This window comes from Salmo trutta, chromosome 5 (genome assembly GCF_901001165.1).
Source record: "Salmo trutta chromosome 5, fSalTru1.1, whole genome shotgun sequence".
In the NCBI taxonomy this organism is placed as follows: domain Eukaryota; kingdom Metazoa; phylum Chordata; class Actinopteri; order Salmoniformes; family Salmonidae; genus Salmo; species Salmo trutta.
In genome coordinates this window covers 50,172,995-50,199,850 of record NC_042961.1, presented here as the reverse complement: position 1 = coordinate 50,199,850, position 26,856 = coordinate 50,172,995, and the positions used below count along the sequence as shown (strand labels likewise).

At 40.0% G+C, this 26,856-nt stretch overlaps 1 protein-coding gene across 1 annotated transcript; it reads right to left on the bottom strand.

The window, feature by feature from the left end:
- Positions 1–421: 421 nt before the first annotated feature.
- Positions 422–26,246, bottom strand: LOC115194959 (basement membrane-specific heparan sulfate proteoglycan core protein-like). Its single transcript, XM_029754862.1, has 24 exons — positions 25,986–26,246; positions 25,798–25,842; positions 21,230–21,490; positions 20,730–21,014; positions 20,296–20,553; positions 19,933–20,205; positions 19,452–19,724; positions 19,041–19,361; positions 18,671–18,949; positions 18,256–18,501; positions 16,242–16,358; positions 16,099–16,123; positions 15,924–16,021; positions 15,707–15,757; positions 14,762–14,833; positions 14,579–14,641; positions 14,384–14,458; positions 14,218–14,280; positions 2,471–2,701; positions 2,058–2,378; positions 1,684–1,962; positions 1,278–1,520; positions 1,089–1,168; positions 422–781 (listed from the first exon to the last, which is right to left on the bottom strand). Exons 1-23 carry the CDS (start codon positions 26,014–26,016, stop codon positions 1,113–1,115), a joined length of 3,966 nt encoding a protein of 1,321 aa, XP_029610722.1. The 5' UTR covers positions 26,017–26,246; the 3' UTR covers positions 422–781; positions 1,089–1,112.
- Between the last annotated feature and the right edge of the window lie 610 nt (positions 26,247–26,856).

Here is a 26,856-nt window from a genome sequence, read left to right as displayed (position 1 = left end):
CTGGAGAGACCTGAAAATAGCTGTGCAGCGACGCTCCCCATCCAACCTGACAGAGCTTGAGAAGATCTGCAGAGAAGAATGGGAGAAACTTCCCAAATACAGGTGTGCCAAGCTTTTAGTGTCATACTCAAGAATCCTCGAGGCTGTAATCGCTGCCAAAGGTGCTAAAACAAAGCACTCAGTAAAGGGTTTGAATACTTTGTAAATGTCACATTTCAGTATTTTTGTCTTAAAAAATGTCTCAAAACCTGTTTTTGCTTTGTCGTTTTGTGTGTAGATTGATGAGGGGAAAAACTTTTTTAAATTCCATTTCAGAATAAGTCAAGGGGTCTAAATACTTCCCGAATGTACTGTATGCACCTGTATGTAAATAGCATGGTTTTATGTCAAATACAATTTTTAAAAATACAGCAAATTCCACTTTTATACAAAAACAGGCACAACACTCTTGTTTAATTAACAAACTGAAATGAACAGAGAATTGTAATATTTCAAGAAAAAACAAGACCAACAACAATAACAATGGAAAGCATATGAGCCACCAACAGCTAAAAAATATCAACTTACAAAACAATAACATTAAGGATTTGTGAAATTCCATTCATTGATATTAAACTCAGTAAACACTATCATATATCAATGGCAAGGTAATGGCAAAATCCTAAAAACTGTTGTTCTGTTTACAGTTCATACTGTTATAATCACACGGATGATTCAGTCTGTTCGATGACATCATCAGATCATATCTGGTCTTGAGGAGATTTGACTGTTGAACACAAACCTACAGGTAGAAAACGGATGGAGATTAGCATTAGAGTTTAACTGATCAAACTGCTCTTTCAACTGTACACAGCTCTAAAATGTCATCCATCAGAAGTAATCAAAAAGGTTAGTTTGCCTTTTTGTGAGGAAAAGCTTCCATAATAGACATTTAACAGAAGTAGATGCCCCTGGACACTGTCAATTTACATTTGAAATTAACCATTTCATTCCACATTACTATAACAGTGATATAAAAGCATGCCATAAAGAAGGAGAATCTCCAGCTGGATAAACTGATTGTAGAGACACTGAAAGAAAGTTCTCACCTCGAGCCCTGCAGCATTTCACCTTCAGCACGATGGACACCAGTAGAAAGGGAGACACCACCAGTAGACCACACAGCAGCCTGGGTAGAGAGATGGAGACAACAGACCCTGGAGGGACTAGCAAAACACATGTTTTACCATCAAGACACTTGAACACACACACATACACACACGCACAACTCTTCTGACCTCTCAGAGTCACCCAGCTTTCTGGTGAATCTCCTTGATCAGAGTTACACTTATAGAATCCTTCATCTGACTTGGATACTGCAGGGATGGTCATCTCTCCTGTGGTCTCATTCTTGATGAGTACTCCATCTTTGTAGAAATCAGCCTTGATGTTTGAGCTGGTTGTCAGGTATTTGCAGTGCAGAGTCACAGAGTCTCCTTCAGTCAGGGGATGGACAGGGCTCACCAGGATCACATCACCATCTGTGTAACATAATATATAAACAATTCTGTAAATTTGCAAACTGGAGGGTCACCTTCAAAATCTTATAAACCTTTTTTATAAGAGATGCAATAATTCAGTTACAGAAATTAACATCCTATCATGCATACAGTATGCAAAACATGTTAGTTGCAATAAACGTACCATCCACTGTGATGTTGACAGCATTACTGTACTCTCCTGATCCAGACTCACACCAGAACACTCCACTGTACCATGTGTATGTGTAGCTGATGGTACATGTAGACCTTGTTACTGATCCCCAGTTAGAGACACACCCTGACTCTACTCCTCTCTCTGTGTATCTAACCAGTCTCCATCCAGTAGAGTTCCCCTTCTCCTCACAGCTCAGTGAGAGAGACTTTGATGTGAAGTGTTGAGTTGTGTTGGGACTTATTCTGAGAGACACTGAAGGCTGCAGATCTGAAACAAAGAGACAGAGTCAAACCTTCAGTGGTATAATAATATATATTTCACACACGAGGGGGACTTAAATATGTCTTCATGCAGTTATTTACCTCCTGACCAGAGAAACTGAGGTTCACTGTAGACTGTGTCATAGACTGGGTCTCCTCTCCCAGCTCTACACACATATCCTCCTGTGTGACCAGCAGGACTCAGGGTGTAGAAGCTCTCTGTAGTTCCAGTACTACTGTCAGATAGGGTCTCTACAGAGTATGATGAGTCAGATAGAGAGGGTAACCCAGCTCTGTAGGGAACAGTCCTGTACCAGGAGAACCTCCAGCCTGTAGACATCCTGTCAACTTCACAGCTCAGAGTCACTGAGTCTCCAGGGTTCAGCCACTGAGGAGAGATACTCAGGACAGGTTGTGGCTGATCTGTGATTAGGCAGTTGACAGGTTAAAAACTTCTAATCTAAGAAATTATTCTAGTTGCCCATGGAGATGTTTACATCATTCGATAGACTTACCAGACAAAGTCAGTTGTACAGCATCACTGGTATTGGAGATCTTGTTTCCCTTTACACCCTCACAGGTATATGATCCACTGTTAGACATGTAGACAGGACTGATTCTGTACTCAGGCTTTGTGTTAAAGGGGATCACTAACTGACTATTCTTATACCATCTGTAGTTCCAGTCAGAGTCTCCTCCCCCCTGTATGTCACTCACTGTCGCTTTGGAAAGAGCTGTGAGAGAAGAGCATCAAATGAATCAGATGATGTGAACATTATTTGATACACATCATGTGGATTCATTTCCAACAGTTTAGCTGTTGTTGGAGAGTTTTGATTAAAGTACATTTTAGGTGTACATACAGTTGCAGCCAAATATATTGGCACCCTTGCACTTTTCTTAAATAATTCCCTATTTCTTCTAAAATAAGTTGATATTTACTGTTAGTATAGCTGGGCAGGGCTGAGAAAACATAGACTTGCAGATTAGACACATGCTATACATTACTTAAACTGGATACGAGTAGCTATTTCAAATTGCTCTTTAAAGAAAAGCTATCTGAGAATTTGTCATGTTCAGTTAGTGAACCATTTGTGTGGTTGTATCGGGTTAGAGTGATGAAATGCAGAAATCACTTAAACACAGACAGAGAGACGGAGAGGGAGAACGAGAGAGAAAAAGATAAATAGAGAGAGCGAGAAAGAGAGAGAGAGAGTTAAAGAGGGAGAAAACAGAGAGAACTGACTAAATTACATTGAGAGACTGAGAACAGGAAATGAGCTAGAAGACCAAAACTATACAATTGTATTGAATCTAAAAATATATTTGGTAAAAATCTACATGATGTCTATAGATTTCTAATGTTACTCAGGCTAATGCAACAACCGAATTAGAAGCTGCAGTGACCAACAACTCCATTCCTCTGTAACACAGTATTACCAAACAAAGTCATCATCTGATGCCATATGTATTGTGCATGGTTGACATACTTCATATTCTATAAATGAAACAATTTCTCATCCAATAAAGGAAATGTGCTCGATTCTGAGCACCAGCGCTTCCTCTGGACTGGACCCCTAAAGTTCCTGTGGCTGTGACACAAATGGGTCTTTGTCAGCATTAGAAAGCTACAGATCCTTAAAGAGAAACAGAAAGAATTCGCATCTGATGTCATTTTCACCTTGACTCAACTTCCTCTTTCTGTAAAAGGAGCAGACACAGCAACACTGTGGTCTTATTGTTGGTGGAAGAGAGAACTAACAAAACTAAAGTATTGATCTGAGGAAGAAACATTGATGATAAAGTTATATTTGTGCAAAAGGCAACATTGCATTGACCATACCAGGTCATGTTTACATGTTCAGTAGAATCTTTATTAATGTCAGTAGGAGAGGTGGAGAGGTGTTAAAGGGCTGACTTCATGGTTTAGGAGCTATTTATAAGTTAGCTGTGTGTGAAGATTCTTGCGTTACAAGGCAGGTCTGTCAACTGTTCAGAGGAACAACACAGGAAATGAGTTGTCAGACTGCAGTGGAGGCTCCTCAGAGGAGGAAGGGGAGGACAATCCTCCTCTGTGAATTTCATAAAAATACATATTTTAAAACATAAAACTATATTAAATAAATTCAGGTCACCAAATAATTGTTTATAACACACTGTTTTGCAATGAAGGTCTACAGTAGGCTCAACAGCACTCTGTAGGTAGCACTGTGGTGTAGACAGAGGACAGCTAGCTTCTGACGTCTGGGTACATTGACTTCAATAGAAAACCTAGGAGGATCATGGTTCTCACCCCATTCTATAGACTTACAAAGAAATTATGACAACCTCTGGAGGATGTTCTCCAACCTATCAGAGTCCTTGCAACATGAACTGACATGTTGTCCACCCAATCAAACGATCAGAGAATTAATCTAGTACTGAAAGCATAAGCTACAGCTAGCTAGCACTGCAGTGCATAACATGTGGTGAGTAGTTGACTCAAAGAGAGAGAAAGACAATAGTTGAACAGTTTTGAACAAATTAATTTCTTCCAAAATTAAGGAGAAGCAAGAGCGAGAGAGAGAAAATTAGTTACAAAAAATTCACGTTCACTTTCACTTACTTAGCTAGCAAATGCAGCTAGGTAGTTTAGCCTACTGAAACACCCTGCTCAAACAGAGGGAGGCTATATTAGCTAGCTGGCTATGACTATCCAACACAACACTGGAACTCTTCCAAGTCAAGATTAGCTTTTTGGTTTTGCTAATTTATTGCCACCTGGGCTAGCTGGTGTAATCGCTAAGCTGCTTAGTGACTGTACACTGTAACGTTACTGCATGATTGAAGCAGGTTTACTAACGCTTTAGTTCTATTAGCTATGTTGACTATGACGTTACTTTAGCTATTATCATTACAATGATGTAGGCTGTGTGTAGCGGTTATGGCATGGTTTGGCTTGGAACGTTTTTTTTTTTGCCTGGTCACATACAGCTGATGTGTTGTGCATTGAAGTCCACAAGAGAAGAGAAAAGGTGAGAGGAGGAGAGCGCATAGATGCAAGAAGGAATACAACGTGGCTGCTATGAAAGTGACCCATGTTTACACGTGATCAGGGGTGTATTCATTCTGCTGATTCTGTTGAAAAACGTTTCTTATACGGAAGTAAACGGGGATAAACAGACCTAAATTCGTCCAATAGAAACTCTCATTTGCAACTGTAGGATAAATGATTACACCCTAGATCAACTAGATTCAGGCAAGAGTGTGTCACTGTCTGTCACCTCAAATTTGTCATAGGCTAGCAACTCCATGATGGGTATAGGGAAAATGTTTGTATCATGTAGTAGCGTAAACTTATAGTTGTTACATTGAACTGGGTGAATGTAATATGAATAACAGTCATCCAATATGCTGTAATAGAAATAAGGCTATGCTCATAAGGAAAGAAATCGTCCTCCCTCATCTTAAACGGCACTGACCGCCACTGTCAGTGATAGATTAAATGTAAACGAGAAATGAATATGACAAGTGAACTACAGTATACTGTATGCTAAAATAACATTGACATTTGTCTCTCTGATAAACACAGAAAGCCCCACACACCTTTTCATGTATAGGCCTATTCATCATTTTGACATCTACAACCCTTTCTCCATTTGTCTCTCTCTGACCACAGTGGAAAAAAACAGCTTCACACACAACACCCTCCTTCACAAACCCTCACTGCTAAAGAGGAAGAGATCAAACCATAACCACTCAACTCCTCTCTGTTTGAGGAGGGTTGTTGGTTTGTGGTAACTATGACAAACCAGTGTAACATTTCTCAGGCTTTGTACACAGAATGTTATGTCTTGAGAGGCATATACACAAACAACTGATAAATGTATTAACAGTTCTTGTTGATCCAACAGTGAAGGCGCCATATAATAGACCTACAATATATCAGTCTAGATTTACTAAATATACACAGGCCACAGCCCAAAAGGGATAGCCTCTGAATCAGGCTTAACCTGTCCTATCTATAGGTAGAGGGAGAGACTGAGACAAACCACATCTAATCTGTCTCACAGGACCTCAAACAGGAACATTATGCACTTGGCCCCACCCAGGACCTGACCAATACCCAATTGGCAAGTACAACCACTAAACTGGTTTTAAATGTAAAAGGCAATATTCACATCCCTAAATTTGTCTAAATCAGAATGAATCATACTATTTCATCACAGTACATGAAGTGAACAATGGTTTAAATGTTTTTAACAGGACTGACTCCCAAACGTGGCAGGCAGGCCACATACTCTATGTCTATGTGCACTGAGGCGCGAGCTCCCATTACCCACAGACATGACAGACACTGACAGACATGGAGCGGAGATGCACAAATTACAAATAAAGGAAATATTACACTATGGACATAAACTAAATGTATTTCTGTAAGTGTAGCGAGTGTTCATGTCCACCTGAACATCATATCCGCTTGGAGGATGGAAAACGTGTAAATTATTGCATTTAAATATTAAAGATAAATGCACCAATAACTTGACCAAACATGTGTGCGGAGTAAATACTCATCATACTGGTAAAATTGGAAAAGGACAACAATATATTTTGAGAAATGCATTACTAAATACATGGGGATAACATGAAACTATTTATAAGGGTATTAAATATGTGCGTTCTATTCTTGAGCGGCTGAGTCTGCTTCCTCCCAACATAGGCTACTTTTGCTGTCCAGGGTCAGTACACAATCTTCTTGGGAAATTGGCATAGGCTGGTGTCTCCTTTTAACTGAAACCCATTCTCAGCTACATCATAGATAATGTGGCAGAAGCCTTTTCTGACCTCTGCTGTAATGAAATTGTGCAAACCTGTGAACTGCCCACTACTACCAAAGATGGTGGATAAATGAAGGTCTTACTCAGGCACTTTACCATTGAAAGAAATGGTCACAGCTCCGGTCTGCTTAAGCCTTAAGTGGTGGCTCTCCCATAGACACCAATGTGTTAGCAGCTGGGTCTGGTCTGCTTAGTTCATTGACTGACTGTATATGAAGCAGAAAAAAGGAGTGAGTGAGATGTCCCGCTTCCTCTTCTGTCTCTGCTACTACCACTGTTATTGAGGTAAATATTGTGAATAATGGCACTGATGAGACACCTAGTGGAATGTATTGAATGTGGACAACTGATGACAGTATCTATTCAGTAAGATGGTTCTGGAACTCAACATGTCTTCTCCATGCAACACATTACAGAGATCTGTTATCTGACAACAATACCATGACATTAATGCACTGACACCCATCTCTCTTTTTGTTGAGTCATGCTAGAATAACATGGTGGGGTATAGTGCTATATGTAAAATGTATTGTGAGCCATGGTGATACAGTAGTAGTAGTAGTAGTAGTAGTAGTAGTAGCAGTAGTAGTAACAGTAGTAGTAGTAGTAGTAGTAGCAGTAGTAGTAACAGTAGTAGTAGTAGTAGTAGTAACAGTAGTAGTAGTAGTAGTAGTAGTAGTAGTAGTAGTAGTAGTAGTAGTAGTAGTAGTAGTAGTAATTGAGTATTTCATACACATTGGTACATGCTTGGTCATTTTAAAAGCATGAAATAGGATCAAAGGACTAATACCTCATGTGAATACACCTCACCACATCATGTACCTGCCTTGGACAACAAGCAACAGAGACAGCAGGTAAATATGAGAATAGTGTCACTGTCAGCGGTTATACAAATAGATTCACAGAAAACAACAGTTGCTTCCACAGCTGTCAGTATCAGGCTCCAAGAGAGACGACAAAAAGAGTGACATTGAAAGGTTCTGTCATTATGAAATGTATTATTATTAGAAATGATTTGATGATATATGATGTTATATACAGTATTATATTAGGATTCTGGAAATAATGTATTATCTGCTGGCTCTGTTTAACCATCTATCATGAACGATACTGAGAGCATTTTATAAGCATCCAATGTCCCTGTGTTGCCCTGTGTAAGATGATGGACACACACAGTAATTACAGCCAGCTAGAATCCTACCTACAGTAAATACTACAGGCCATGTTGGAACGCCTTGGCCATAGAGAGGGTTTTGTCCTCTGTTTTTGGTTAGGCCAGGGTGTGACATGGGTGGGCGTTCTATGTTCATTTTTCTATGTTTTTGTATTTCTTTGTTTTGGGCCGTGTGTGGCTCCCAATCAGGCACAGCTGAAGTTCGTGTTGCTGATTGGGAGTCACACATAAGGAGCCTGTTTTTCCTTTGGGTTTTGTGGGGGATTGTTTCTGTTTAGAGTGTTTCCTAACAGGACTGTTTTGCTGTCGTGTTTTGTTCATTTTTGTAGTGTTCTCTTTGTTCCAATTAAATTTCAAGATGAACACTAACTCCGCTGCACCTTGGTCTACTCTCTCTTCCGACAGCCGTTACACATGTTTGAATGAGCATGACACGCCAGTTGTCTTGGTACTGCCTTTAGAGATGGTATCAGTATGATTGCAGTACATTGACAGGGTAGCTAAATTACCACATACGCAAATGAAGTTATAGTGTACCACATCAAATAAAGCCCAGGGGAAAATAGGAACTGAATATGAGTTCTGTATTGCACCTCACCACCGCCCTTTCTCAGCATTCTCCTGGGATGTGTGTGTGTGCAAGCTTTTGGGGGTGTGTAATCCTTAATTTGAGCTGCATCCTGCCGGAACAGGATCCGGCACCTCTCCATTTTGGACTGTTTCGTTCCGGGTCCTATTTGGCCGGATCCGGTTCCTCCCGTGGCATGAATGTTTTTTTCTTCACTTTTTGCACAATGTAAAAATTATAATAAAAGCCATCAAAGTGAATCCCCTCCCCCCACACTACAGTAGTGTTGCATCCACAAAACATGTTTGAATATTGTATATGCTATCATTGTATATCAGGAAGTGTATATCAGGAAAGACATGTTTTTTTCTTGAACAGGAAAAAGTCCTGGCCCTAAGGGCAACTTAGTCTTATGAGCGTGTTGAAGTGCGTTGGAAAGTCATTTTGTACTTCTCATTTTTTGTTTGCCCCGATTTGAACCCGATCAAATATCTCTGGAGAGTCCTGAAAATAGCTGTGCAGCAACGCTCCCCATCCAACCTTACAGAGCTTGCGAGGATCTGCGGAGAAGAATGGGAGAAACTCCCAAAATACAGGTGGGCCAAGCTTTTAGCATCATACCCAAAAAGACTTAAGGCTATGTCATGGACACTCAATGTTCCAAAATGGGGTAAAGATGGCAGCCATATTGTTCAGGGAGAAATCCAAACCAGTCTAATTGGAATGAATGACAGAAGAGGCTAAATCCTGATTTTACTTATGCAGGAAAATAAAAGTAAGGCATGCAAGATATCAGAAATTGTGTCAACCTAAATAATTGTCAAATAATTATAAATATACTTTATATGTGTTTTATACCAATTGTCTGTATAAATAGCCTCTAAAATATACAGACTATACAAAACATTAAGAACGCCTGCTCTTTCCATGACATTGACTGACCAGGTGAATCCAAGTGAAAGCTATGATCCCTCACTGAAGTCATTTATTAAATCCACTTCAATCAGTGAAGATGAAGGGTTGGAGACAGGTTAAATAAGGATGTTTAAGCCTTGACATAATTGAGCCATGGATTGAGGTGAACGGGCAAGACAAAAGATTAGGTGCCAGGAGTGTCAAGAACTGCAATGTTGCTAGGTTTTTCACACTCAACAGTTTCCTGTGTGTATCAAGAGTGGCCCACCTCCTAAAGGACATCCAGCCAATTTGACACAACTGTGGGAAGCATTGGTCAACATGGGCCAGCATCTCTGAGGAATGCTTACAACACTTTGTGGAGTCCATGTCCCAACGAATTGAGGCTGTTCTGAGGGAAAAAGGGGGGATGGGGGGTGCAACTCAACATCAGGAAGGTGTTCCTAATGTTTAGTATACTCAGTATATGTGAACAGACTATAAATATCTACATTTGTGTATTGTTGGAAAGCTGTCAAGTTATTATTATACAATGTCAGTACATGTTGCATTTCAAACTTTTCTAAGTCCTATTGTCAACTGATTTCATCCAGTGTATGGCTGTGGATTGCATTGTTTGAATGGAATGTTGACATATTGGCAGTTAATTCGATTTTTTTAATCATTCCTCTAAAACTGTCTGGCTAGCTAGCTAACAAACATACAGTGCAGATACATTTTTCAAATTCATTATTATACACAATATCTTATCACAGAACTGGCGAACCATGATTGAGCAACTCCCTAACTAAAATGGCTGACATTATTGCATCATAAGAAGGTTCATGTCCATTCTAGTATTTTAATTCCTAATTCTATGGCAGTGACACTATGACCTCTCTCTCTCTCTCTCTCTCTGTCTGTCTGTCTGTCTGTCTGTCTGTCTGTCTGTCTGTCTGTCTGTCTGTCTGTCTGTCTGTCTGTCTGTCTGTCTGTCTGTCTGTCTGTCTGTCTGTCTGTCTGTCTGTCTGTCTGTCTGTCTGTCTGTCTGTCTGTCTGTCTGTCTGTCTGTCTGTCTGTCTGTCTGTCTGTCTACATAGGTCTAAACACATAGACACATAACCCCCCTAACTGGAACAGTGGTCTTACCAACCATGCATGTAAATATCAGAGTCAGACAACCACTAATGTCATGAATCACCTTGACCTTGTCTGTATGATGAGGAGGCAATATGTAATAACTGTTAGTCATGCATACTGTAGGTAGGTTAGCACTTGGAATTCAACACAGTGATGGAAACATTCAATATTGTTACCATGTTATATCACATTCTGACTTATGAGTCTGACCTTTGTTTACTTGGAAGACCCCTTTGCAATCATAGGTGTGAATGTCCACATTTACATTTTTTCATTTATTAAAAACAGTCAAGGCGTTTGTGTGTGTTTGTTGTAGAACTACAGTAGTATAATGTTAAAGTACAGTGAGAGGTCATTACTATCTTAGATGAGGGGGGTTATAAAATGTTGCCATCACTATATTTTTATCAGAGAAAGCATGTCATATGTCTCAAGTTCTTGATCTGTATTTCTGTTAGTATTTCCTGATGTTACAACTGAACTATAACTGATCAACCTAAAGTAGTAGTTTGGAGAGTTCTATTGGATTATACTTTATTGTATTCCATTATATTATAAGGGGTATTAGTTGTGTAGTCAGTGTCAAATGTAATACCTGACATTTCATTATAGAGTTTTGCTGTCAGCAATGTTGTTTAAACACTGAAATGTTGCCTTTCTAACACTTTTCCTGTAAAGTTGAGGAGCCCAATGTAACGCCCTGGCCATAGAGAGGGGTTTTTTGTTCTTTATTTTGGATAGGCCAGGGAGTTACATTGGGTGGGCGTTCTATGTGCATTTTTCTATGTTGGTTTGTTTGTTGTTTTTGGCCGTGTGGCTTCCAATCAGGCACAGCTGTAGAGTGTTGTTGCTGATTGGGAGTCACACATAAGTGCCTGTTTTTCCGTTGGAGTTTTGTGGGTAATTGTTTCTGTTTAGTGTTTTGCACCTGACAGGACTGCTTGGCTGTCGGTTTTCTTGTTTTGTTTTGTGTAGTGTTCTTCAGTAAATTAAACTTCAATGATGAACACTAACTCCGCTGCGTATTGGTCCACTTTCTCAGACGATGACTTCTCTGTTTCGTCTGACGACGAAGACAGCCGTTACACCCAACAACTCTATTAGGCTGAAAGGAGAGCTGACCAAAGTTGGTTGGTTGTATGGAATAGTTGACCATGAGGACAATATCTGTTTACTGTAACAAAGCATTCATTCCATCTGGTGGATAAAATATAAAGGTTTATTAATAAAGCACAATGCAAAGATATTGTAAAAGTACAGGTCATTAGATGAATATGTGAAATTCATATACCAAAAATATAATACATTTTTCATCTGGTAAATTAAAATAACATAAAAATCCTTAATGTACAAGGTGTTATTGTGTGTGTGACCCTTACAGAAAAAACACATGAGAAATTTCATGTGAAAAGGTGTTTTTGGAACACTTTACACATGATCACATTTTCACACATGTAATTTCATACTATCACATGTTACTTCACATGTTGTCACATGTTATCAAATTAACTTAACATAAGATCACGTGATCACATGAAAACGTGTTGTTGGAACACTTCACATGTTCACATGTAAAACTTCATGTGGTATTTCTGTATGTGCGTGTTCGTGTGCATGTGTGTGTGGGTTTGTGTTTGTTTGTGTGTGTGTTTGTGTGTGTGAGCAAGCCTGCATGTGTGTGTGCTTGCGTGCGTCGAGCGTGCATAATCCATGTTCCCAGATTGATCCTGCTCTGTCCATCCCATCCCTCAATCTGACTACATAAAATATACCTGTATCTCTTTGGTAAATAAAATAAGATGAAAATCCTTCAAGTAAAAAGTGTTATTTTGTGTGTGTGTGTGTGTGTGTGTGTGTGTGTGTGTGTGTATGTTTGTGTGTTTATATTTGGTGTGTCTGTGTACTTGCTTGTTTGTGTTTTCTTTGTGTGTGTGTGTGTGTGTGTGTGTGTGTATGTTTGTGTGTTTATATTTGGTGTGTCTGTGTGCTGGCTTGTTTGTGTTTTCTTTGTGTGTGTGTGTGTGTGTGTGTGTGTGTGTGTGTGTGTGTGTGTGTGTGTGTATAATCCATGTTCCCAGGTTGATCCTGCTCCTCCTCTGATGGTGTGTTCCTCCATCTCCCTCAAGGACCTGTAACATATCACCACACAGTGTTATTTATCCCTCCATCTCCCTCAAGGACCTGTAACATATCACCACACAAAGTTACTTATCCCTCCATCTCCCTCAAGGACCTGTAACATATCACCACACAGTGTTATTTATCCCTCCATCTCCCTCAAAGACCTGTAACATATCACCACACAACATTATTTAGAGCAGACAGTCAAACAAAGTCCTAAGAATATAACAGAGATATACTGTCAATAGATACAGTATACTTTGATATCGGAGCATCAGTTCCATATAAGTGTAATTCCCTGATAAACCATTTATTAGAAACATGTCATTTTACTACAGCCTCTGCTTTTAAGACTATGTTATGTTACTTTCATGTGAAAGCGTCAAAGAAATTACATGTAAAAAATTCCTTCCCACGAAAACATGTTGAAATGTCTATCGGTCTTTTCAAAACATCTCTTAAACTAAAAGGGCATGATTATAATTGTAACAATTTCACAGTATTATTGTAACATCATAGTGTGGAAATATATATAAAACTTAGAAAAATCATGTTTTTGATTGCACTGGTCCTCTAAGAGCCACAGTCTGTTGAAATCTTTGATGTACATTCCACTCAATTATTTGGACATTTTATATTCATGTAAACTAAGTAAACTGATTTGGTTTAGCCAATGAGAAGCCTTGTTAAAGTTGTGGGCCAATCGCGTAAATTCTGGGTTCGCTGTGGCAGAGGACTTTTGAGGCATTGGAAGGGGTGATGCTGCTGGAGACAGACACTATAGTTGTTGAATTTAAAACTTTTACATTTGAAGAGATTACGAATTGCATTTAGGAAATTGACTGTTGCTTAATTTTACTTACCTGTTACAAGTGTACAAAAAGTCCAGTATCTGTCGAATCTGCCTGAATTCGCCTATTGCTGTGTGGAGAATTTTGACATGACAGCTTAGCTTGTCAGATCGGGTGCTGTTTTGTTCCGAGAGACCTGTGGACTTCTTTAATGACACTGGACATCCCTTCTGTTGCATGCAAGGCATTTTCCGCCATGGATTACAGAAAGGCATTGGCCTTGGAATGATTGTTTCAGGGAGTATGCTACGGTTTCGTGAATAACACTGGGGTTTCCAATTCATTTGTTGAATCATTTGGTTTCTATTGAAACTCATTGAGCTCCAATGCACCAACATTAGTTTGCAAGCTTGCTAGGTTGAACAGTGTCAGTAACTGAGTTTAAGAGTGCACTCTCTATACCCGAGGGTTATATTTTTATTCCAATATTGTAATTGATTTATAATATTCATGTTAAATTGCATTCTGTGTGTGTTTGTATTTTCTTTGAGTCATTCATTTTGTTGCATCTGAGAACATTCTGAAAAAAGGAATATAAGCCTTTATCTATTAGTAATATCCCTAACCTCTTTTTTCCTCTAGTGAGTCAATATCATAAAAGTTTATACACTGAGATGTCCTTTTCACCACTATTCCCTTGCTGATCTATCCAAGTCTATAGTGAGAGGGTTACATATTAGTATCAATAGCATCTTACCTGGGGTTGTGTCTGTCTTCAGTTGACAATAGACTGAATCTGCCTCAGGTGGGGTTGTTGTTTCTGTAGGGAGTGAGGACAAAATACATAGATATTCATTCAATATGGGGTCAGAGGTGTGAGTTTCTGATAGGGGGAATATGAAGGGAGGGATGTCCAGTCTTACCTCTCTTCTTCTTGGCTTTGGTCTTCTTTTTGAGGACAACCTCAGCATAGGTCACATCAACAGGTCCAGCTGCTGCTGACAATGGACATTTCCAGTCAACAAATGAAGGAATTAGATTATTTCATATTCTGCCTCATCAAAACTCTCAAATTGTGAATTTATTGACTAACTGCCAAATTGTAGAATAGGTCTTACCTGTGACTTTCCCCGTCTTCACCTCAGAGTAGACTGGACTTTCTTTTGGATCAGCTGGCTTTTCTGAGGAGGAGGAAGAGGGGCAGAGATTTTGTAGATTTAACTTTATTTTTAAATATTGTAAATGTTTTAACTAAAGTTTTATGCACTGCACATTATTAATTGATGTCACAGTTGAGTCACCTTTCTTTTTCTTGTCCAACTTTTTGAGTTGAATCTGGGCGTATGTCACATGACTTGGTCCTACAGCAGCATCTGAAACATACAGGTGACACACTAATATCTCTACTTAGGACTCTATTCAGTCTGTATTGATGAAGGGTTACAGATTGACTGACAGAAATGTTAAGGTCATTTCTGATTGAGCCGACATATACAGCGTTTACCTTGAATGTAGTCTCCACTAACGTGGGGACATTGCCTTTAAATTAAAATCACACTGTAACGCTGAACTTCCACGATACGGACTGAATAGAACCCTTAGTCTTAGTGTGTTAGTCATATTAAACACATGAAGAACAGCAGCAGTAACTCTATACTGTATTCATATTAAACCCATGAAGAACAGCAGCAGTAACTCTATACTGTATTCATATTAAACACATGAAGAACAGTAGCAGTAACTCTATACTGTATTCATATTAAACACATGAAGAACAGCAGCAGTAACTCTATACTGTATTCATATTAAACACATGAAGAACAGCAGCAGTAACTCTATACTGTATTCATATTAAACACATGAAGAACAGCAGCAGTAACTCTATACTGTATTCATATTAAACACATGAAGAACAGCAGCAGTAACTCTATACTGTATTCTTATTAAACACATGAAGAACAGCAGCAGTAACTCTATACTGTATTCATATTAAACACATGAAGAACAGCAGCAGTAACTCTATACTGTATTCATATTAAACACGTGAAGAACAGCAGCAGTAACTCTATACTGTATTCATATTAAACACGTGAAGAACAGCAGGAGTAACTCTATACTGTATTCATATTAAACACATGAAGAACAGCAGCAGTAACTCTATACTGTATTCATATTAAACACATGAAGAACAGCAGCAGTAACTCTATACTGTATTCATATTAAACATAACATACACAATACAGTACCATTAACATTGTTGTCTGAGGGATTGATCGTGTCGTAGATGTGAGCACCACCTGTTGGTCAATGAAGAGAGAGACAGGTTAGTTAGGTTGGTTCTCCCTCAGCTTGTCTAGGGACAGAGAGTACAGTAACATGTTCTTATATAAAGTGGATGTTGATGAGTCAGTGTATGAGGGTTACAGAGAGAGGAGTGGTAGAGGTCTGGGTTGAGAAACTGACCATGCTGCAGAAGTGTATACCCAGCATCAGGAGCCCGGCCCTGGGTAGATCCTTGGTCCTGTTGGGGGTCCTGGTTGGTGCTCTGGGGCTGGGGGTGCCTAGAGGGAGAGATATACTCATGAAGAACTAAGACAATATGTTACTGAATTATCATAGTTGAGACAGGTGTACTCACAAGAATATTCTGTTAAAACAGGAACCTGTAATGAGAAATGCATACAATTATATCAGGTCATTGCTGTTTTCAACTATTGTAATTACACATTTTTATCCTAAACATGAACTAAAAAGTTTAATGATAAATAACAAAAATATTACTTTTGGTGTTTTTGTATCGACACAGCAGGACGAGGAGAATGACCAGTAGAACACCAGCAACAACCAGACCCACAACCACTCCTACTAGGACTGATGTAGAGGATCCAGGAGATACGACTGGAGAGAGAACAGCACAACACCATCAGACTCTGAACAAAAATATGAATTCAACATGCAACAATTTCAATGTTTTTACTGAGTTACAGTTCATATAAGTACATCAGTCAATTGGGGAAAAAATTATTAGGCCCTAATCTATGGATTTTACATGACTGGGCAGGGGCGCAGCCATGGGTGGCCTTGGGAGGGCATGGGCCGCCTACTGGGGAGCCAGGCCCAGTCAATCAGAATGAGTTTTCCCCCTGAAAGTGCTTTATTAAATACAGAAATCCCCCCCCCCCCCCCCCCCCAGATTACCGGATGTGAATGTCCTGGGCTGGCGTGGTTACACGTGGTCTGCGGTTGTGAGGTTATAACCTGTGTAATGATCATGCTGTTTAATCAGCTTCTTGATATGCTACACCTGTCAGGTGGATGGATTATCTTGGCAAAGGAGAAATGCTCACTAACAGGGATGTAAACACATTTCTGAGATAAATTGTCTTTTTGTGCATATAGAACATTTCTGGGATCTTTTATTTCAGCACATTAAACATGGAACCAACACTTTAGAATCCCAGTCACCTCCCAGTCCCCTCTTTCCACTGGGATTCTCTGCCTCTACCCCTATTACAGGGGCTGAGTCACTGGCTTACTGGTGTTCTTCCATGCCGTCCCTGGGAGGGGTGCGTCACTTGAGTGGGTTGAGTCACTGACGTGGTCTTCCTGTCTGGGTTGGTGCCCCCCCTTGGGCTGTGCCGTGGCGGAGATCTTTGTGGGCTATACTTGGCCTTGTCCCGGGATGGTATGTTGGTGGTTGGATATATCCCTCCAGTGGTGTGGAGGCTGTGCTTTGGCAAAGTGGGTGGGGTTATATCCTACCTGTTTGGCCCTGTCCGGGGGTTTCATCGGATGGGGCCACAGTGTCTCCTGACCCCTCCTGTCTCAGCCTCCAGTATTTATGCTGCAGTAGTTTATGTGTCGGGGGGCTAGGATCAGTCTGTCACATCTGGAGTATTTCTCTTGTCTTTTCCGGTGTCCTGTGTGAATTTAAATATGCTCTCTCTAATTCTCTCTTTCTCTTTCTTTCTTTCTTTCTCTCTCTCGGAGGACCTGAGCCCTAGGACCATGCCTCAGAACTACCTGGCTTGATGACTCCTTGCTGTCCCCAGTTCACCTGGCCGTGCTGCTGCTCCAGTTCCAACTGTTCTGCCTGCAGCTATGGAACCCTGACCTGTTCACCGGACGTGCTACCTGTCCCAGACCTGTTGTCCCAGACCTGCTGGAACCCTGACCTATTCACCGGACGTGCTACCTGTCCCAGACTTGCTGTTTTCAACTCTCTAGAGACAGCAGGAGCGGTAGAGATACTCTCAAAGATCGGCTATGAAAAAGCCAACTGACACTTACTCTTGTGTTACTGACTTGTTGCACCCTCGACAACTACTATGATTATTATTATTTGACAATGCTGGTCATTTATGAACATTTGAACATCTAGGCCATGTGCTGTTATAATCTCCACCCGGCACAGCCAGAAGAGGACTGGCCACCCCTCATAGCCTGGTTCCTCTCTAGGTTTCTTCCTAGGTTTTGGCCTTTCTAGGGTTTTTCCTAGCCACCGTGCTTCTACACCTGCGTTGCTTGCTGTTTGGGGTTTTAGGCTGGGTTTCTGTACAGCACTTTGTGATATCAGCTGATGTAAGAAGGGCTATATAAATACATTTGATTTGATTTGATTTACATGTTTACATTTTAGTTCAGTAGGTGTATAGACTGGCCTGTATCTTTAGAACATTTAGTTGAGAGATATTTTCTATGGGAGTACAAATCCAAACGTATGTTAACGTCAACAATAAAATCACTATCACACAGATAATGAAAAGTTAACTTGAGATCATAATCGTTTTCTCACCTCTCACTGTCATCCAGCTCTCTGGTGATTCTCCCTTGTCAGGGGATTTGCATTTGTAGAATCCTTCATCTGACTTGGATACTGCAGGGATGGTCATCTCTCCTGTGGTCTCATTCTTGATGAGTACTCCATCTTTGTAGAAATCAGCCTTGATGTTTGAACTGGTTGTCCAGTATTTGCAGCGCAGAGTCACAGAGTCTCCTTCAGTCATGGGATGGACAGGGCTCTCCAGGATCACATCACCATCTGTGTAACATAATATATAAATAATACTGTAAATCTGCATACTGCAGTCATCACCCTCAAAATATTATGATCTTGTAATTTATAAGAGATGCAATTCAGTTACAGAATTGAACATCCTATTATCAGGAAATGTTGTTTTTTGAGTGTGAATGTCGTACAATAGACGTACCATGCACTGTGATGTTGACAGCATCACTGTACTCTCCTGATCCAGACTCACACCAGTACACTCCACTGTCCCCTGTGTATGTTGACCTGATGGTACATGCGGACCCTGTTATTGATCCCCAGTTAGAGACACACCCTGACTTTACTCCTCTCTCTGTGTATCTCATCAGTCTCCATCCAGTTGAGTTCCCCTTCTCCTCACAGCTCAGTGAGAGAGACTTTGATATAAAGTGTTGAGTTGTGTTGGGACTTATTCTGAGAGACATTGATGGATGCAGATCTGAAACAAAGAGACAGAGTCAAACCTTAGTTAAATAATATATATTATACACATGAGGGAGACTTAAATATGTTTTAGTGCAGTTAGTTACCTCCTGACCAGAAAAACTGAGGTTCACTGTAGAGTGTGTCATAGACTGGGTCTCCTCTCCCAGCTCTACACACATATCCTCCTGTGTGACCAGCAGGACTCAGGGTGTAGAAGCTCTCTGTAGTTCCAGTACTACTGTCAGATAGGGTCTCTACAGAGTATGATGAGTCAGATAGAGAGGGTAACCCAGCTCTGTAGGGAACAGTCCTGTACCAGGAGAACCTCCAGCCTGTAGACGTCTTGTCAACTTTACAGCTCAGAGTCACTGAGTCTCCAGGGTTCAGCCACTGAGGAGAGACACTCAGGACAGGTTTGGGTTTACCTGTTTTGAAGGAAAGGCAGGTTTCAAACTTTTAATATAACAAATATTCTAAGTAACCATCATGACTTGTAAATGCTTAAATAGACTTACCAGACACAGTCAGTTGTACAGCATCACTGGTATTGGAGAATGTGTATCCCTTTACTCCCTCACAGGTATATGATCCACTGTTAAACATGTAGACAGGACTGCTTCTGTACTCAGGCTTTGTGTTAAAGGGGATTAGTAACTGACTATTCTTATACCATCTGTAGTTCCAGTCAGTGTCTCCTCCTCCCTGTATGTCACATCTCATAGTGACAGTCTCTCCACTGAATATCTGGGTCCAGTTGGGTTGGAGGGTCAGAACAGCAACATGTCTCTCTGCACAGACAGAACACAGACAACTAACTGAACAAACAGTTGCACAATTATACATGTATTTATTTATTAATAGTTCTACTCATGAATATAGCTTCAAGTTAGCTACAGTTGTTGGGATACAGTAAGCAGACAAAATATTATACCCTAAATTACCTTTCTATCAATGTAAAATAGCATCTTATTTATCATTACACCGTTTTAGACTCACCAGTAACATGTATCTGGACTGGGTCACTGTACAGGGTGTAGTAGACTGGGTCTCCTCTCCCAGCTTTGCACCAGTACTGTCCTCCATCAGAGACACTGACCCAGCTGAGTGTGTAGGAGTATCCAGAGGTTGTGGTTACTGGTGTAGAGTCTGGTCTGTGTCTGTACCAGTAAAACTTCCATCCAGGAGACTCTACAGTACAGCTCAGTGTCACACTGTCTCCTGTGAATACGTCCTCTTTGTCTGAAGTCAGTGTAGTCGATGGCTGATAATCTGGTGGTATTGCAACAGGTTTGAGTGGGAACATCCAGTGTCCTGATACAGTATGACAAGTTAGTGATGGAGCATCAATAGGGAACTCACCAGTGACTCTGATGGGGAGGAAAGCACTGAGTTGAGACCACTGAGGCCGACCTGTCCTCCCCCCAACACATCTGTACTGACCAGCCTGGTTAGACAGAGTGGTGATGGTTAGACCAGGCGTACTGGATTTGAGGTTGTTGCCTATAAACCAGCTGTACGTCCAGTCTTTGTACATTGATATGTCACACTGCATGCTGACGGTCTTTCCAGAGTAGAGGGGACCCTGAGGAGAGATACTCACTGAGGCTGTGGGCAGAGCTGTAGAAACACAGTAAAATATTAAGACATATGTAGTCAGAGAACCAATCTTTCCAGATAATGATCTTACTTCAGTAGGTAATACAGTAACTAAATATTAACACACAGACCATGTCTATTTGATTGACTCAATATAAATAGTGTTTGACACACACGAGAGACACAAAGTAACTCACCAGTCACAGTGAGGGTAATAACATTACTTGGTTGTGAAGATGTGGGTCTGGATCTTCTCTCTCCCTGACACCAGTAGAGACCCTGGTCAGACTCAGCAGCTCTACTGATGGTGAGGTTGTCTCCTGTTATAGTGTGTCTGACAGACTGGGATACTACATTATCAGTCCTGTCTTTGTACCACTGATAGCTCCAGATACTGTCAGACTCTACTGAACACGTCAGAGTAACTGTCTCTCCAGGGTACACAGGGTTTGGCTCTACACTCAGTGTAGGTTCAGGCAGAGCTGAGTAAATTCAGAGCACAATATTAAAACATCTGCATATATGCTTGGTGATTGAAAATAATTGACCTGTTGCTGTAAAGTTTTGATAAAATATATATTCCTTAGGGTGTATGTTGACTGGATTTAGTTAGAATTTACAGTATGCATGTCTGTATTCAGTAAGATGAACCCACATTGGCTCAGACTTGAGAATGTCCAGATTGAAAATATCTCACCAGTGACGATGATGGGGAGAGACGAGCTGGGATTTGACCACTGGGGCCGCGTTGTCCTGGTTCCCTGACACTGATACTGACCAGCCTGGTCAGGGAGAGAGATGGTGATGGTTTCACTGGTCTGACTGGAAAGCTGTTGGTTGTTTCTGTACCAGTAGTACGTCCAGTCTGTGTAGTCTGGTATGTCACACTGCAGAGTGACTGTATCTCCAGAGTAGAGGAGACCCTGAGGAGAGATTCTCACTGAGGCACTGGGCAGAGCTGTTGAAACATAAACAAAATATATCCAATATACACTGAGTGTACAAAACATGATGAACTTTCCATGACATAGACTGACCAGGTAAATCAGGTAAATCCATCCATGTCACCTGTTCAATCAGTGTAGATGAAGGAGAGAAGACAAGTTAAAGAAGGATTCTTAATCCTTCAGACAATTGAGACATGGATTGTGTATGTGTGCCATTCAGAGGGTGAATGGGCAAGACAAAAGATTGAAGTGCCTTTGAACGGGGTATGGTAGTAGGTGCCAGGTGCACCGGTTTGTGCCAAGAACTTCAACACTCCTAGGTTTTTCACACTCAACAGATTCACGTGTGTATCAAGAATGGTCCACAGTGTCCCTGTTGATGCTTTTGACACCTTATAAAGTCCATGCCCTGATGAATTGAGACTCTTTCGAGGGAAAAAAGTGTTATAATGCTAGGGGGTAGCATTAAACCCTGAGATGGGATTGCTAGCAAGGCTGGAAATTCAAAACATCAAATCTAATAATTTCAATTTCTCAAACAATCAACTATTTTACACCATTTAAAAGATAAACATCTCCTTAATCTAACCACATTGTTCGATTTTCAAAGAGGCTTTACGGCAAAAGCATAAAGTTAGATTATGTTAGGACAGTACATAGCCACAAAAGTACAAACATCCATTTTCAATTCAAGGTCAGGCGTCACCAAAAGCAGAAACCAGCTAAAATTATGCACTAACCTTTGACAATCTCCATCAGATGACACTCCTAGGACATTATGTTATACAATACATGCATTTTTTGTTCCATCAAGTTCATATTTATATCCAAAAACAGCATTTACAGTCGCGGTGAAATTCTGAATTTTTTTCGCCTCAAATGCTTCCTTGAATTCAGCGTTACAATTTACAAAATTACTATTCGAAAACATTGGTAAATTATAATATTGTCATTCAAAGAATAATATATTATCATCTCGTAAATGCTACCGCATTGCCAGATCTCAAAATAACTTCACTGGGAAATCACATTTTGCAATAAACGGGGTACAATGCTAAGAACAATAGGCTAGGCTATACAGTTAGCATCATCTAATATCGATAATGAAATTGTTAATATCCCCTTACCTTTGATTATCTCCATCAGAAGGCACTTCCAGGAATCCCAGGTCCAGAACAAATGTGGTTTCTTTCGACAAAGTTCATAATTGATGTCCAAATAACTCCAAGTTGTTAGCGCTTCGGTAGGCTACTAAAAAGTAGGGGGGGTGGGGGGAAGTCACGACATAAAAGTAAAACAAATAATCTATTTACGTTCGTTCAAACATGTCAAACGTTGTTTAGCATCAATCTTTAGAGCCATTTTTAACGTGAAACATCAGTAATGTTTCAACCCGACCTCTCCTGTGTCTTGAGAAACGTTTTTGAAAAATGTCTCGCCTGACACGAACTCAAATGATTGCGCAGGTGCGGGCAATAATGAAGTGACGACATCCCAGGGAGGTCAACTTCTCTTCCTTGTCATTCGGTCTCTGTTCATCATAGACGCTTCAAACAACTTTATAAAGATCGTTGACATCTAGTGGAAGCCGTAGGAAGTGCGAAATGAATCCTTTCTCACTGTGTTATCTATTAACAATGACTCAAAAAAATAGTACAGCCACAAAATTCTTTTTTTTTCTCAGGTTTTTGCCTGCCATATGAGTTTTGTTACACTTACAGACACCATTCAAACAGTTTTAGAAAATTCAGAGTGTTTTCTATCCAAATCTGGTAATAATATGCATATCCTAGCTTCTGAGTTGGTGTAGGAGGCAGTTAAATATGGGCACATATTTTTTTCAAAATTCTCAATACTGCCCCCTAGCCCCAACAGGTTAATGTTTTGTACACTCAGTGTAAATTATTATAGTTACCCATGGAGATGTTTACATGATTAGTTAGACCTACCAGACACAGTCAGTTGTACAGCATCACTGGTTTCAGAGTGCTTGATTCCCTTCACACCCTGACAGGTATATGAACCACTGTTAGACGTGTAACAACTACTTAAGGTCGCAGAGCGAGTGACGTCAACGATTGAAACGCTATTAGCGCGCACCACCGCTAACTAACTAGCCATTTCACATCGGTTACATGTACACAGGACTGATTCTGTACTCTGGATTTGTATTAGAGTAGACTGACTTCCTGTTTTTATGCCACTCATACTGCCAGTCAGAGTCTCCTCCCCCCTGTATGTCACATCTCATAGTGACAGTCTCTCCTCTGAATATCTGGGTCCAGTTAGGTTGGAGGGTCAGAACAGCTACAAGTCTCTCTGCGCAGACCGAACACAGACACCTGACTGAATAGACAGTTGCAAGGAAGGTGTTCTTAATTGTTTGTTCACTCAGTGTATTTTGTGCAACTAAATACTTGCAGCACTTACCACATTCTTTACATTCTCTCTCAGACACAAACATCCATGGATAAAAATGTAAATAAAAAGAGCTTCAGTATAACAATACATCCACTACTTTAATATTGGAATACGGAAGGCCAACATATTTAGCTGGGCTCCAGTCCACAAAGTATTGCTTAAAAATATATATAAGTAGGCAAGCCAGTTAAGAACAAACTCTTATTTACAATGTTGGCCTAGGAACAGTGGGTTAAATGCCTTGTTCCGGGGTAGAATGACAGATTTTTACCTTGTCAGGTCTGGGATTTGATCTTGGGTTACTGGCCCAACGCTCTAACCACAAGGCTACCTGCTGCACAATAAGTATGCTGGTATTAAAGTAAATGGTTGAAATGACTGAATAGCGTCTCACCATCAACTCACGTGCAGAGTCATTCACTAATATTAAAGGAGAAGTTTTCTTTTTTACAACCAGATATGTTTTATTTATGTAAATGCCATGTTATAGAATGGTCCAGACACCTTTCTGTGATTTCACATGTTTTTGAGAAACTTACAAACATCAAATCACTTCCTCATCCTCCTTGTGGGGGCACAAAAAAAACATGAACAAAGTCTCTAAAATCACCCAAATACATCCTTTTAGGAATGATAAAGCTCTCAGTTTAAAGATGCAGGTATTTAGATGTTGTATGCATGAAATGGTGTCATACTGAACTTTATCCGCAATGTTATATTCCATTTTGCACGACTCGAGACATTTTCCCATCCAACTGTTCACTTCTCCATGTCGCCTTCTGCTACAGGTAACTGTCAAAATAAAGGAAACACCAAAATAAATTATCTTAATAGGGCGTTGGGGCACCACGAGCCACCAGAACAGCTTCAATGCGCCTTGGCACAGATTCTACAAGTGTCTACAACTTCCTGTGTGGAAGCACCCCATGCTTTCAATATACTTGCTACTGTTATTATTCACTGTCTTTTTACTGTTGTTTTTTTTCCTTACATATCTATTGTTCACCTAATACATATTTTTTACTTAGAAATTGCACTGTTGGTTAGGGCATGTAAGTAAGCATTTCACTGTAAGGTTGCATTCGGCGTACGTGACAAATACACTTTGATTTCATTTTGCATCCCTAATTTATTGAAGTGTTTCCTTTTTTTTGGCAGTTACCTGTAGACTGAACCCTTCTATAACATGCCATTTACATACAAAATCGAGATTTGTTTGTAAAAAATAAAACTTCTAATGAAAGATCTGATTAGCTCTTTCATTCATGTCATTATGACAGCAAAGTCAGATCATGAGATCTTTCATTCCTATCAGTACCTTCATGCTCCATGAGTTTATGGTGAGATGCTGTCAGACTGGTCAGATGTGAAATCATGTGAAACCATGTGGTTATTGAAAACTTCATATGTGATGATATTTCACATGAAGGTTCACATGTGGATTTTCACATGTGATTACGTAACTTTTTTCATACATTTTCACATGACAAAATAAGCACATTTTTTCAACTTAAAGGAAAGGTTCACTCATTTTGAAAGTTATATTGTTTTTGTGCATCTCTAAATGATGTTCTATTGGTTCCCTGGGTCTTTTCATGTTTCATGTGTATCTGAGTTGTTGGAGTTCAAGCAGACAGAAATACAACTGGTATGACGTATCATACTGGCTCCTATACAGGCTTTAGTCTACCTGCATAAACACAACCATCATAACACAATTACCTATCAGTCAAATAAAACATCTACATAAACTATGTTTCATACCTCTTTACAGATCATACATACACAACTGAATCACCTTTTCTCATAACATTAATGAACGTGAGGAAGGAAAAGCAGAGACAAAGATGATGAAACATAAAGAGACGGAGGTTTGATCAAATAAATGAATATCTACCATCATCTTCACCACAGTGTCCACAGTAGATGAGGATACTCAGCACTTCAACAAAGACAAAGAAAGTCATTACAGTACAGAAGTAATACAGAAGTGTATAGTACTATAGTAATAGAGTAGTAATATTAACATTAGTGCACTGTGCTCATAGACCAACACACAAACACTAATACAACGTCAGTACTTACAGAGCAGCACACAGAGCAATGTGTTGTCCATTCTGTCCCACTGACAAGTGACTTTCTCTACAACTACAGTTCTTCTGACAAACCCCTCTACTTCCTATATGATGACAGTCTGTTTAGATCACACCTCTTCACCGTCACACAGAAAATAGAGAGAAAATTATTGAGAAACGTACAAAGACTGTGAGAATAAAGAGTAGCGGTTGATGGAGTGTTTATTTTCTTACCAACTTCATCTCATGGTTGGCTACATGACCTCACACTGGTTCACACCTCTTCTCTTTGATGGAGGAAAGGAGGTTGGAAGGAGACAAGAGATCTGAGATGAGGTCAGAGCTTGTGGTTTGGTATCAGAATGTGCAGATGTTAGTTCATTTTTACACCCACCATGCACAGATAGATGCCTCCCCTCAAACCTTTGCTATGGTGACTACTGGTATCCCAGCTAGCCTCAGATTCAGCTATCCCCTCCATACACACATACACTATTTCTATAGGAGGAGCATGTGTCAGAACCACAGTCAGCTAGCTGACTCTTCTCAGGGGTTTGGTGGTTGACTTGTTCATTAGTCAGATGGTTCTGAGGGACACTTTTAGTTAGATACTGTCTACATAGATATGTCTTTGTTATTGTGTTGTTTATGGTTGTGTTTCAATTTGTTTGTTTATGTGATGTGTGTCAGTGTGTCAATTGTTCATTTATTGTGAACACGTGTGTGTGTGTGTGTGTGTGTTTTGTTGAATACAGCACATAATATAAACATTTAGTTATTGTATCAGTTTTTTTGTATTTTGTGTTCAAGTAAAAACAATGATGTGTTCCTCATTTGCATAAATACACCAGGTATATTAGTAAATATGAATAAAGTAACAT

Coding starts and splice junctions, on each gene's coding strand:
- LOC115194959 (XM_029754862.1), bottom strand. CDS start 26,016: ATGGACAACACATTGCTCTGTGTGCTGCTCT. Junction 21,491..25,797: donor ACACTGTGGTGAAGATGATG/GTAGATATTCAT, acceptor ATGTTTCAACAG/CTCTGCCCAGTGCCTCAGTG. Junction 18,502..18,670: donor TGTCAACATCACAGTGCATG/GTACGTCTATTG, acceptor TATGTTACACAG/ATGGTGATGTGATCCTGGAG.